The sequence below is a fragment of the Mustela nigripes genome, chromosome 4, assembly GCF_022355385.1.
Source record: "Mustela nigripes isolate SB6536 chromosome 4, MUSNIG.SB6536, whole genome shotgun sequence".
Classification (NCBI taxonomy): domain Eukaryota; kingdom Metazoa; phylum Chordata; class Mammalia; order Carnivora; family Mustelidae; genus Mustela; species Mustela nigripes.
Window position 1 is genome coordinate 132,759,286 of NC_081560.1, and position 14,421 is coordinate 132,773,706.

The following is a 14,421-nucleotide window of genomic DNA, read 5'->3' on the forward strand; positions in this document are numbered from 1 at the left end:
GAGATCATCAACTTCTTAACCTACAATAGTCAGGTTGCCATCTAGCTAGCTGGCCTGTAACCTCAGCCAAGAACAAAAACACAATCAAAATAGTAGTAATAAGAAGCTTATTTTCTTAGCATATGAATTTTAAGGTTTATAAAATACTTTCATTTACATTAGCTTAAAGTTATCAAGAATGCTTGAGAAGGTATAATATTTTTCTCATTTTCTTTTTTTTAAGATTTTATTTATTTATTTGACAGACTGAGATCACATAAAGGCAGAGAGGCAGGTGGGGAGTGGGAAGCAGGCTCCCTGCTGGGCAGAGAGCCTGATGCTGGGCTCCATCCCAGGACCTTGGGATCATGACCTGAGCAGAAGGCAGAGGCTTAACCCACTGAGCCACCCAGGTACCCCTATTTTTCTCATTTTTCAATGAAGAAATTTGAAGTTTCTAAGACTTAAGGTCTTAACCAAGGCTTTATTGTCTACATGTGATGATCCAGAATGAGAACTATGGTATGTTTATCCTAATCCCAGCATCCTACTAAGGCTACCTTTATTTTAACAAAATTTGCCCTTATCAATTACCTTTTAAGTCCTGACAGCTACCCTCCACCTCCAGTGGCTCAGCCACAGTGAAGTGAATCACTCACTCACTTACCTGAAAGCATGAGCAAACTATGTTATTAGCAAAATTTATTTCCAATTCCATTGCCATTTGGAAAAATTTCCTTCTCAACAAAGATGCCTACTAGATTAGAAGGAAACTTCTTTCAGATGCCGGGTGCCCCCAGTCAGTTCCCAACATGAAGTGGCTTCTGGAAGGCTGGGAATTAACTCAATAACCAGCATGGAATGTAAGCTCAAGAAAACCACCATTTCTAATAAAACACAGGAGTTGTGACTAACATATATCAGTTCTAAGTAATCTGAATATTTGAACACGTGGAACTTTCTTAAATTTATCTTTTCCTATCCATCTCCAAATGTAATGTCACTGAATTTAAATAATTAATAGTAGTAATAAGTGACGATAATTATACTATCCCTAAGACAACTACAAAGAATAACTCATGATTATTGAGAACTTACTATGAGCTAAGCAGTGTGTTAAGTGCTCTACTAATTAACTGAGTTATCCCCACAAGAGTTCACATATAGAAGTACTTGCAGTATCTTCACTTTACAAATCAGGGAACCAAGTCAGAGAAAGACTGAATGAGTTTTTCATGTGACACAGAAAAGGAATGACTAATTCAGATGTGTTCTAGTCTTAGCCACTATGCTATATCACCTGACTTTCAGACCCAAGTTCTGTAGTTGGTCTGCAGTTGCATACTGTCGTTGACTAGCAAGCCAAACTTTCACAGATTCCCAAGTACTGGGTATAAGTAAAGTGAAATACAATGCCACAGAATAATTCAGAAGTCGATTATCATCATTGGAGGCATGTGTGTGAGTGTGTGTGTGTGTGTGTGTGTGTTGAGGGTAAGAGAAGGCGGCATTGCAGAAAGGAAGAAACGTATAGGGGTAGTTTCTCAGAAATACACTTTTTCTAGAATTTAGAGTTCTATAAATCTAAAATACTATAACTTCTTGGTTTCTCTTTTCTACTTTTAACAAATGTGTACACATTTCAATTCCTTATTCCCATGACTGGTATAGAGATTAGACGTGGTATGGAGTAATTTACTACCTGGCCAGAAATGGTGTCACTGTGAGTTTTCAATGTCAAGGAAGTAATTCCCCTCGTGCTACAGCCCATGCATTCTGGGGTTCATCCTCCTGGGCTTTGTGAAACTGGCTCCAGATCCTGGAGTCCCTCCTATGAGAGGCTGCCTGATTGACAACAAGAGGGCACAGCCTACAGCTCTCCTCCCAGGGAGCTGACTTACCCTGTCAGTTTTCCCTTCGGTCTGAACGCTGGTGTGACTGCGCACCTCATGTTCCTCTTCCAAGTCAGAAACATCCTCCAGTTCCTCTGGGGTCTATAAAAAGAAAGCAAAGCATTGCCGGTGAGAATGCAAAATGGAAAACAGTCTGGCAGTACCTCAGAAAGAAAGCACAGAGCTACCAATATGACCCAGAAGTTCTACTCCTAGGCATATACCCAAGAGAAACGAAAATATGTGTCCACACAAAAAGTTGTAAAAAGAAATGTTCTTAGCCTTGCCAATCGTAATAGCCAAAAAGTGGAAACGGCTGAGACATGCATCTACTGAGGAATAAGCAAAATTATATGGAATAGACTATTATTTGGCTAGGAAGAGCAATGGATGCTGCAATACATGCTGCGACACAGGTGAACCTTGAAGATGTTGGGGTAAGTGAAAAGTCAGTCACACAAGTCCGCATGTTGTGTGAGTCTATTTGTACAAAATGTCTGCAATAGGCAAGTCTGTAGAGACAGAAATTTGACCCCGGGGTTCCTAAAGGAGGGGAAGGAGGGAGGGGCAATGACGGCTTCTGCGCATGCGTCTCTCTCTGGGACGCTCACAAGGTCCTGGAATTAGATAGTGGTAATGACCGCAAGATCGTGTGTGTATACTAAAATAACCCAGTTTTACACTTTAAGATGGTGAATGTTAGGTATATGAATTATATCCCAATAAATTCTGAAAGAAAAAGAAAGCAAAATAAGCAGGAAAGTTTTTCTCTGGATGAAGAGCGATTTGGCTAATCCATGATGTGGTCATCACATACCAAGGTGTTCACATGTGATAAATGGATGGTGTAATTCTAATTAAAACTATATGACATGGAAATGGCACCAAAATTACTAAGCATTTAAATTTTCTAGGAAATTAAAGAATAGATATTTTAACTTCAGTGTCTAAATAGCTAATCTACTTCCATTTCCTTTTTTTTTTTTTTTTTTTCAATTTCAGCTTAAACATCTTGTATCTGGGTGGTGTCGGGCTCCAGAAGACCTGGCCAAACCTTCCTTCCCTGACCCCCTCCACTTCCACTGTGCTGATGGTGATCATACCGGATTGCACACTGCTGCTGAATCAGGCAGCCAGTTGTTGTTTACCCTGTGATGTAAGGACTTGGTCTCCTGGGTTTACTGTCGTATCACTACAATGAAATCTCTCCATGTTTTTGAATCTCTGAAGCAAAATTATCAGCGATAGCTGAAAAGAACGTTGGATATGAGCAAAACAAAAGATATCAAAGGCAATAGCACACACTCATTCTCACCGTATCTCTACTGTGCTTCCATTTTCCATATTTCAAACTAATTTTTTTTGTGTTATGCTGTAGTATCCAATCTTAATCTTAAATATCTAATCTAATCTCACTTAATCTCTTCTCCTTAATCCCACTGGGGCAATAATTTAAAGATATCTGTCATTATTGCAAATCCAAGTAAAAGTACTTAACAAGAATTAATTCGATACTTGTTTTCATTTAAATGATGTGTGATTCATGTAATACAGAGTCTTGGTAAGAAATCCAGAAATCAAACAGATTTCGTGAAAAGCTACTGGATGTGAAGTGGGAGATCTCTTCTTTACACCTGGCTGTTAAAGACTATTCAGGGACAGGGGATGCCTCCTCAGTCTGGCCCTGGTTTCCCTTAAACCTTGCTTTGCACACAGGTCCTTTGTTTATTTTCAGGGCTGTGGAGAGTTTACCTTCCCTTGGGACCACTCCAGAGATGGGAACTTGCCATAATTAGCTCACATTGTGGAGCAAACTACCTATTTCCTACTACTAATGGCCTTAGATTTGTTCCCATCTCACGATTCTTTAACCTGCATTTTCTTTGCTTTCTAAGACTTGCACTTAGCATCACCAACTCTCTCCATTTATTTCAACTGACTCCTATCGGCTATTAATAGCCCCTCTTGCCAAGGTCTCTGATGTGCTCGAGTAACTGTTGTGTATCTTTATCTCTGCATGCAGCTCCTCTTTGCAGGAACTGTGTGCAGTTATGCTCACTGGGCAATTTATTCTTTTCTCTTAGGTATTAATACCATAAGTTTACCACTGTGGAATTTCTACACAATCACGTGTTTTATTATTAGCTGTTTTTGTGTATTCTTCCCACCTTATTTGAGAAAGGGTCTTTGCAATTTCCTTCCTGGATACATCATCAGCCCCTGAAACATCCAAATAAATTCAGTTGATCAGATTTCTTTTCTTAGGTCCTATTTTGCAACTGATGGCTGCCTGGTGCCACTACTGTGATCTGTTCCTTATAAATGTCTGCTGTTAATTTCTTGGATTATACTCTCCCGTGAAGTGACATATAACTTCATCATTGATTCCGACATTTTATTCAACTCAAAATAAAGTGATTTAACAGAAACTAAGAACAACTGCTGCTGTCAGAAGTCACAAGTACCATTTTTGTTGGTGATACCACAGGAAGAGATAAGCCTACAATTTACACCCACATATTTCTGTGTTGGGTTTTTTCCTTTTCTTTTTTTCTTTAACATAGGACTGACCTCTTCTTTTCAGGAACAAAATCAGTGGGGGAGTGTTCAAAACATTTGCTGGCAGCATTTTGTATTCTGTCAGGCAAGCAGTTAGCTAGTATTGCAAAAATAAAAAGTTGAATATACAATGTTATTATACAATGTTACTGGTTAAGTGGAAACTAAGACAGAAAGAGGAGCACTCTAATCACTTTTGAGGTGATACATTAACACCTGCAGGTCTGAAGACAAATAATAATAGAGCAAACATTGTAAAAGGGAGAAGGAAACTGGGGTTACCCTATATTACACACTCTGAAAGATAGCTTGCTTCTATGCATCCGGTAACTTTGGAAGGTGCAAGCATCTGGAATGTGTGTGTGTGTGTGTGTGTGTGTGTGTGTGTGTTTAATCAAGTTTCATTCTAGGGAAGGGGAGGCCAACTACCTTAAGACGGTGTCATGCAGTAGAATGACCCAATAATGTTGAGTAATACAGACCTAAATTTGAATTCTGGCTCTCCAATTAGTGATTGTGGGGCTTTGGTATTTTGTGTACCATTTTAAATGCTGGTTTCCTCAGAACAAAATTTTAGATAATAATACCTAACCCTAAAGTTTGTTGCTAGGCTCAGTTGTACTAAGATGCGTTAAGTAGGGATTGCTTAGCCCATAGACAGCTGGAACTCAGGAAAAGTTTGGTTCTTTCTTTCTACTGCTTTTTCACCTCTTCCACTCTTCTATCCCTCATCCCATCAAAACCCTTTATATTTTTGGATAAAACATTTGTAGTAATTTGGATACTTTCATTTTACTCCGAATTTGTAATTCTGGTTTGTTCTGATGCTTACTAGCTGATTCTAGTTACATTCACCCCATTCTGAGTATCTAATGTCCTATGCTACACAGGGTTTAATATAATGCCATACATACTGCTTTCTCCTAAAGTCCAAGTAAAGATCTTTTTTGATATAATTTTATTCATTATATAAGAGTAAAATTATTCCTTAAGCTGGGCCCAGCAAAGATTCACTTTCACATATATTCTTACTGATGATGGAAATGACTTCCCCTCTCCAAGATAGGCTGTCCTTAAACCAAACCAAGTTTTTTTTCCCCCCTGGAATGAGGGTTAATAAAGTCAGTCATTACTCATTTATTTCTCGTATCAGAATTCAGATACACTATTTCATGCCTTTCTATTTAATTCTTATTTGTTGTGAAGCCTTCCTTAGGCAGCTCAGAGTGATTTGAAATTAACTTAATTCCCTCACCTGGTAAAATGGCAAACATATTACCTAATTCTTAGGATTATGGTGAGGATAAAATAAGATGATGAACTGGACCATTATTTAGTGAATAGAAAGTACTGAAGTTTAATACTGTTTATGATTATTAAAAATTATTATTATTAATTTTATTATAAGGCCCCATTTTATTTTTGCAAGAGAGGCCAGAAAAGGTATAGAACTTGGAAATACTCAGGCTGAGATTTTCATATAGAAACTGGAGCCACAATAAACTATAGTGGCACATTAAACTTCAGGGTCACCATAAATTGGTGGTTTTAATGCATATATATACTTACTGAGATAAAAATGACTGCATTTATATATATATATATATCTTTTATCTCCCAAGGCACTTAATGCTCTCTACGGACTTTATCTCACTAATTCTTTCAGCATTCCTAGTCAGACAGTCTGCAGTATACTTAAAAATTCACAGGCACAGACTTTATAATTATTTAATATTAAAATATATAAAAAAGAATTTTGTAGTATCTTCATAGAAAAATGAAGGAAAGGAAAAGAGAAAATTAAGAAAGGAAATAAAAAAAGGAAAGAAAAAAGAAAAAAGTAGTCTAGGAACAGGAGTCATACTTGACATTTTCCTCTCAAATTAAGATTGAATTCTAAATCCTACATATGACTTAGTCGTAAATCATATTTCTCTGAGTATCCATCCCTAGCTCACTATGATCAAGTAATTGTTCCAGAGGTGTCGGGAACAGTCTTGACACTCTGGGAATCTATTAGGAAGGGGGCTATGGGGCATCTTCTTCTGAACCAGGCAGTGGGAATAGCATGCTGAGTCAGGCCCTCCCAGCTGAACTGATAGCACACGACGATTTTGGAATGTCAAAGTGGAAAGTCTATAATTCAAATACATTTTTATAAGAGGTTTAGATATATTAATAATATATTATTAATTATATACTATTATTATTACTATATTGTTAATACTAATAATTTCAAATTCTAGAAGAGTAATAATTGCCTTTTTTTTTTTTTTGGCTGGAAACACACACAGGCACCTTTTCTATTCCTCAAACATGGCCCACTCATCAGCCCATTCCTCATCAGGCTCTTGGGCTCTTTGTATCCACTGTTCTCTTGCCTGGTGAGTTCCTGGAGCTCTTACATGGCTGGATCCTCACCATGGGAGCCCAGTAGGCCTATCTGCCGCCCTATCCAGTCATCCCCTCAGTCTACCTAAAAATAATCCCTCCCCTTACTTCATTTATTTATTACATCACATACACATTATTTATTACATAATAAATCACATTTATGTATTACATTTATTTATTACATCAATCACATTATTTCTTTCTTTAGCTCTCGAAAGCTGATCTTAATCTGATCATAACCTGAAATTATATTTTTTCTTTTCTTTTGAGAGGGAATATGTTTTAGTCTTATCCCATTAGAACATAACTTCCATGAGGATAAGGATATTGTCTGTCTTTTTTATTACTCCGAGCACCTTAAAACAAAATATACTATGCTTTCAGTAAAAAGATCCCAACTGAATAAAGGAATAAATGATTTAATGACACATAAGCTTTGGTATCAATGTCAGAAGAATGTCATGGAACATTATTAAGCTATAGATTAATGTTTAGTTTTTTCCGACTTCTGCCTTCAGTAAGTGTTGATTTAATGATTCCTTGCTTAAGGGAAGGTTTGAGGCAAAGATTCCTCGATTGCATTTTTAAAAAATAAAGATTATGGAAGTTAGAAATAATAGAACTTGTGCAGAGAGAGTTCCTGCATAAGCTCAAGATTCTCAGATTTGGAAGTCTAGAAAGATGTCTGAGTATCCCTTTGAAAGTTCAGGATGGACATAAAAGAATCAGAGAAAACACCATCTTCTAAACTCAGACCTGAGTTTCACGTCTTCCCATAAAGTATTTTGGAAACAGCAAGTAGGAAACCTGAAGGAGCTACATGTGCTAGGACAATGGGTATCTGAGTGGTAAACAATTTGGGACAATGACAAGTAATTGATGGGTCATTCTGACTCAGAACGACCCATTCAGAATGAATGGGTCATTCTGAAAAGAGTCTCCAAACTTGGCACTAGGGACATCTTGCTCTAAATAATTCTGGTTGCAAGAGACCAACTTGCATATTGTGGGATGTTTAGCACTATCCCTAGTTTCTACCCACTACATGCAGTAGGAAGCCTCCCAAGTTGTGACAATCAAAAGTATCTCCAGACATTTCCAAATGTCCCCTCTAGGGGTATCATCCCTGTTTGAGAACTACTGATCTAGAACTTTGGTTCACCTGGTGCAACACAAGTGATAGAGGTAAAGAGAAGTTTGTCTTCTCTTTAAATGACTATGTTTAAATTCCCCATGAACAAAGATAAGACCAGGTTAACTTAGGGGGGAAAAAAAAAGTCATTTTTTTCTTCTATATCTGAGTTTGTAGACTGAAATTCATACCCCCGCATAGCACCATTATGGTTACCAGACAGAAGAGGGCACTGTTTGTTCATTTTAGTCCTAAACAAATACCTGCAAGACTATCTCAGAAGATTTATGAAAATAAAATCACAAACTTGGTCGCCGTTGTACTGTCAGCATTTAATGAGCTGCTTTCATTCTGCAGTACTTCTTTCAACTTTTATTAATAATGAAGAAATGATTACCTAAAGATATGCACTGATAATCCAAGTCTGATCACTAATAAAGAGGTTAAAAAAATCAAATTAAGTCATCTCAACTAACGTATTTGAGTGTCTATTTTTTATGCATAGAAACAAGCTACTATTCTAGATTCTAGGGATCTTGAGACAAATAAAACATAATCCTTCTCCTCAAGAGAAAGAAAGGGTAAGGATATTAAATGGAAATAAAAGATATTCCCTAGAGTTATATGGTTTGAGACTGAGAATGAATGATGAGACAGAGAAATTTCCTTAGAAATGTCAGGCAGAAGGCAGGAAGGAGTGTAAAGTACCTCAGATTAACCTGGGAACACACTTCTTGTATTATCAGAAAGTTGGTGGGGTTGTGCTATTGTGGTAGATTAATGAATTTGAAGTTAGGATACCTGGTCTTTATTCTAACTTTGTCACCAATTAGTTGTATGTTGTTAGAAAAATGTCATAATTTTTCTAGGCTTCAATTTTTTCATCTTCAAAATTGGGAGGGGAAGTAAGTAAAACTTGATGTTTTCTGTTAAGTCCCTCAAATTTTAAGATTTTATGAGTTCATGCTTAAACTGAAAGAATAATATTAATGTGGAAGAAATGATTCCTCAGTACTAGGAAATCTCAATACTAGAAGAGATCTGATAAATCCATTGATTTCAGTTAAACAAATTCACTCCCGTTCATCATATTGATTAGAGATATAGTTCATTCCCTGAACACAGGTATCTTCACGCTCAGATAAGGAATGAGAAGGTAGCTAGTATTATTCTGTTTTATAACTCTAGTCCCTAACACAATGCTGGCAAAAAGTAGATACACAATAAATATGGTTTTTAATGAATTCATACAAGGAAGAAAATAGAGAAGGAAATAAAGAATAATGTGAATAAAGACATATATCTCTATTTGCCACATTAGATCATGGGTGGATTTTCTTTTTATAATCTTTCAAAAAACATTCAAAACTGCCTCTGTGTACCATTATCATCCCTCTATGTTCCAAAAGCCATTTCCTCTTTCCCAACATGCTAAGAATATAACACCATATAAATTATTCTATATGGTGAAATGAAAAATCCTGGGTGAGTATTATATACCTTAAAGGCTACAACAGTTGAAATATAGTTTGACACAGCTAAGTTGCAGAATATATATAAAATATATATACATTTAAGTAAGAGGAAAGAATAAGAATACATCTACAATGTATAAGAGCGTATAATTATACATGTAGTCAAAGAGCACAACTTGGGCAGATAAATCCTGAACATACAGAATACTGCTGACAGAGGAGACACAATCTCAGTTTTTCATGTATTTTGTATGAAATAAGTCTCTTTATTAGTTTGCTACTTAAAAACCTATCCAGGCCAGCAAACAATCAAATAGTGGATCATACAAAGGGCCTTGTAGTTGAACCTGGATTATGATGATTATCATAAGGGGTGATCATTACAATCTTTTAAGTTTATATAAGGCCTTTTTAAGGACTCAAGTAGTGATAGAATCACATAGTGTCAAGTGTATTTTAGCCTTAACTTTTCTTTCTATCAGGAAGCTTGTGGCAGTCGTGCCTCTGTTCCGAAGACACAAATGAGGCTAATAACTGTAGAAAAGCACACAGCAAATCAGCAAGAGGGTCATAAATGAAAGTGACATCATCAATATCCTGGTACTTATTCAACCACCAAATGAGCTGGTGATCCAGCTCCAATTCCCAGGACTGCATGTCTAATTCGTGGAAACTGTCATAAGCAGTATTCCAGTTGACATTTAAATAAAGATATGAAAGACTAATGAAGCCATGAAGAATAGGGTTTGAATGAAAACATATTTTTGGAAATTTCAAGTATGAGAAACACCCTGGATTAAGATCAGGATCCCTGACATTCTTCTTTTTTGGAAACAGAAAGGTGAGGTAATCATTTTTAATCAAGGTCTTAATATTATTCATTAAAAACACTCTGCTGGGTTATTCCACATTCCTTTTCTCGTTCAAACTTACCAATAAACCTGAACAGGCAAATGCTACCATTTTAATGTCATAGTTGAGGAAACCGAGCCCTGGAGTTAACAAAACCCATCCAATGTTGCACAGTTAATAAACCGCTACCTCAGAGTAGGTTCTATGCTTGTTTTATGAGACAGCTCTGTAGTCACAAATGCATGGTTAATGTGAGAACTGAGTAGTTAAAATTTACAAGTCTAGAAAAAAAGCTTCAAACAGCACAAATATATTGCTTATAGAGCAAGGCAGGCCAGGTACTTTGGGGTTGTGATCAGCAACACATCAGTAGATTGGTCCTTAATCTCCTCCTTCCCCCTGCAGGATATGATTTCTAGACCTCAGTAAACTTGGCGTCTGAAGTAAATGGATGGTTCAGCCTTTCTTCATTGCCCCACTGCCACCTACCTTGAACCATATATTGTATTTAGAAACTCAACTAAAGGAAATACTGCTTATTTCTTGGGATGGTGTTCTGGCTTCAAGTTATACCAAACTTGAGATGAATTCAATTTTGGTCCCTAGCATGAGCAAAAGGGTGCTGATAAATTTGAAGGGGAAAAAAAAAAAAAAAAAAAAGCTTCTGAGCCATCCCTCCCCCTCCCTCTCCCCCCTTCCCCCTCCTCCTTCTTCTTCCCCTTCTCCTCCTCCTCCTCCTCCTCCTTCTTCTTCTTCTTCTTCTCCAAATTCTATGTGAATTAAGCTATTCAGATCAGCAAAACTATGAAACGTTTTGGACAGAGCTCTGAGTTTATATCCTAATTCCAAATCATGAGCAGAAAACCCAAGGTAAGTATCTTACCGAAGTTCTTATATTGAGGCAAAAACTGTGATAGAGCAAAGTATAAAGACTGAGAATCTGGTTCTAGGTCAAATGCTCCCTTTGATAGCTTGTGACCTTGAACAAATACTTCACTTGACGAGAACCCAACTTCTTTTGAAGTTAATGAGAAGGACTGAACTACATGATTTTAAAAATCCCATTCAAGGGGTGCCTGGGTGGCTCAGTGGGGTAAAGTCTCTGCCTTTGGCTCAGGTCAAGATCCCAGGGTCCCAGGGGATCGAGCCCCGTGTTGGGCTCTCTGCTCAGCTGGGAGCCTGCTTCTGCCTCTCTCTCTCTCTCCCTGCCTCCCTCTCTGCCTACTTGTGATTTCTGTCTGTCAAAAAAAAAAAAAAAAAAAAAAAAAAAAAAAGGAATCCCATTCAATTCTATTGTTCACTCTACAAGTCTATTGCAGGTTTGTTTACAATGAACATTGAAACAAAATGATTTTTTTTTTTTTAATGCGAAGTAGCAGGACGCCTTTTTGAAATGCTGCATGCAACTTTAAATCACAAGTTCCTTTCAACTTGTAACCTCTCAGGAGGTTTAACACAACTTTTTAAACTGGTTTTATCTAGGACTACATAGGATGATGTTTCTTCACAGGCACTAACTGATGATCCCATAGAGAATTAAGCCAGTACAATTACTCTCACTGCTCTGTAGATGGGAGGTGTGCTGTTGTTGGAAACAATACAATAATAATAGCAAGAGGACTTGCGGAGGTGATGGTAATGATAGTGGTGGCAGCAGGAATTGTGGGGGTAGTAGTAGCAGCCACAGCAGATGACTAATAACCACACTTGACCTTCAACTTTTAATATAAACACTGCTACCATGGAAACCAGACAAATTTTACTATATTCGAGTGAGGAAGATCTCACCTTTCCATCAAACTCTATGCCAAATAGACTCTCTGTATGTGAATTTGTGTTCTTACCTTTAGAAGAGACAGCTGACAAGAGGTTATCTAACTGAAAACTTATTCATTTTTCTGTTTCTAAAAGCTTTTCTACAGTGCCTGGATAGCTCAGTTAGTTAAGCAACTGCCATCAGCTCAGGTCATGATCCAGGGGTCTTGAGTTCGAGTCCAACATCAGGCTCCCCTTGTGTTGCAGGGAGCCTGCTTCTCCTTTTCCCTCTGCCTGACACTCCCCGTGCTTGTGCTCTGTGTGTGTGTGTGTGTGTGTGTGTCAAATAAATAAATGACATCTTAAAAAAAAAAAAACTGTTTACAAAAATTAAAATAACAATTTCAGAGGGGCACCTGGCTGGCTCAGTGGGTTGTGTCCAACTCTTGATTTTGGCTCAGGTCATGATTTCAGGGTTGTGAGACTGAGCCTCACCTTGGGCTCTGAACTCAGCACAGAGTGTGCTTAAGATTCTCTCTCAGCATCTGCCCCCCACCTTCCTCTACTACCACTCTCGCTCATGTGCATGCTCTCTCTCCCTCTCAAAATAAATAAATAATTAAAAGAGTTTCAGAGAATATCTAATGGCAAAGAAAATGCACTTGATACACCTTTAACTTAATGTATACATGCATATATATTCTAATTATATAAAACATTACATATATACCAGACAGAGAGTTGTGTAGTATTTTACACTTTTTCTTCTTCATACTGTTTTATTTAAAATTTTAAAAATAAATTATTACCTTTATCATCAGGAGGAAAAAGCAAGCAATGAGTTATAAGAAAGTCTGCTTCAGGTTGAATGTGCCATTTCAAGGACATGTCAGGAAAAAAAAAAAAAAAAGAGCAAGATTGCAAAACTCACTGCAGGGAGAACTGGCCTTGTCACTTTGCAATAGGTCTGTCAATGGGGCATGATACTTGAAGCTGATGTGGACACAGACAAAAGCTTTCAATAAGGGGGAGGAAAATTGAAGCATATGTTTTCATTATCAGAGTAAACACTACAGAAGACTGTGATAGCAGATGCAGAGAAATATCCCATACCTGGTCTCCATGCTATGTCCCCATATTCCATGGTGTCCTTTTTAGCTCTGTGGATATGTAGGAGCTCTTGTTTCATTATTTCATGTATCACATTTTCAATGTCCTGGAAACTGGTTTTACAAAGCGTTCCTCAACAAAGATTTTGAGGGGAAGGAAAGCTGTGGTTTGATTTCCCAGTGGGGATATATATTTTTTAACCTACAGCAAATCTTTTACTTCCAGAAATTGTTAAGGCAGCCAGGTGTAATATCAATGGTCCTAACCAAATTCATCTATCTAGATTTGCAAAGTAATCTCAGGCATGGTAATAAAGCAAAAAACAGCCTGCTGTGTTCCAGCCACGGATATTATGTAAGGCGACGGTGTCCAGACCTGACACTCCTATTTCACTGAACTAAAAAATGGAAAAATATGAACGAAGTTGCACATTACTGAGGAGATGTTGCTCAGGAAGACAGTAATTCAGATCTATATTAGAGTTTTGTACATATTATTCAGGGTTATTGGATTGAAGTTTGCTTTATGGGACATAAGAATTCCCTACACTACTAGAAAAAGGTAGCTTAAGTTGGCAGCTTATATATAAAGTAGAATACTAGAATGCAACAAAACAAATATTTGGACAACCCCTAAGGAAGAATTATACTCTCTATATAAAGGGATTTTTAAGTCCCCAAACTAAAAGGCCTATTTGTAGAAGCAAGTGAGTACATCATTGTTGAAGATGTCGTCCGATGTAAGTGACTGTGAAACTACCTCATGGTAAATGCACCGTGCTGTTTCTGCACAGACCTGCCCTGATCAATGGAATTAGGATGTGCAGTAGAAGCAAAACGAGTAAGGAAATTAGATTGAAAAAATGTCCATGTGTTCCTCAACACATTCAGCATATACATACCATAGAACCCAGTCACTTAACTCCTAAATATTTAATGCAAAGAAATGAAAACATATTTACACAAAGACTTGCATACAAATAAATGTAACACCTAGTTTTGTAATAGCCAACTAGTGGATACAGCTCAGATATTCATCAGGGGGCTAATATAACCAACCATATGCCCATTCAGTATGATATTATTCAATGATGAAAAAGAATAGATTATTGATACAAGTAACAACATTTATGGATATCAAAATAATTTTGATTAGCGAAAGAAGTCAAATAAGAGTACTTACAGTGTAATTCTATTTACACAACCTTATAAAAATTACAAAGCAACCTATAGGAACAGAAGTCAAATAGCTGGTCATTTGGGTCTGGGGGAGT

The 14,421-nt window shown here is 37.2% G+C and overlaps 1 protein-coding gene across 2 annotated transcripts in view; it reads right to left on the reverse strand.

The window, feature by feature from the left end:
* Nucleotides 1-14,421, reverse strand: part of CTNNA3 (catenin alpha 3) — a 1,804,468-nt gene that overhangs the window by 171,821 nt on the left and 1,618,226 nt on the right. For both annotated transcript variants that reach the window (XM_059397521.1, XM_059397522.1), the window contains one exon: nucleotides 1,881-1,973. In XM_059397521.1, the coding sequence (XP_059253504.1) occupies nucleotides 1,881-1,973 (93 nt within the window). The remainder of the gene's footprint in view (nucleotides 1-1,880; nucleotides 1,974-14,421) is intronic.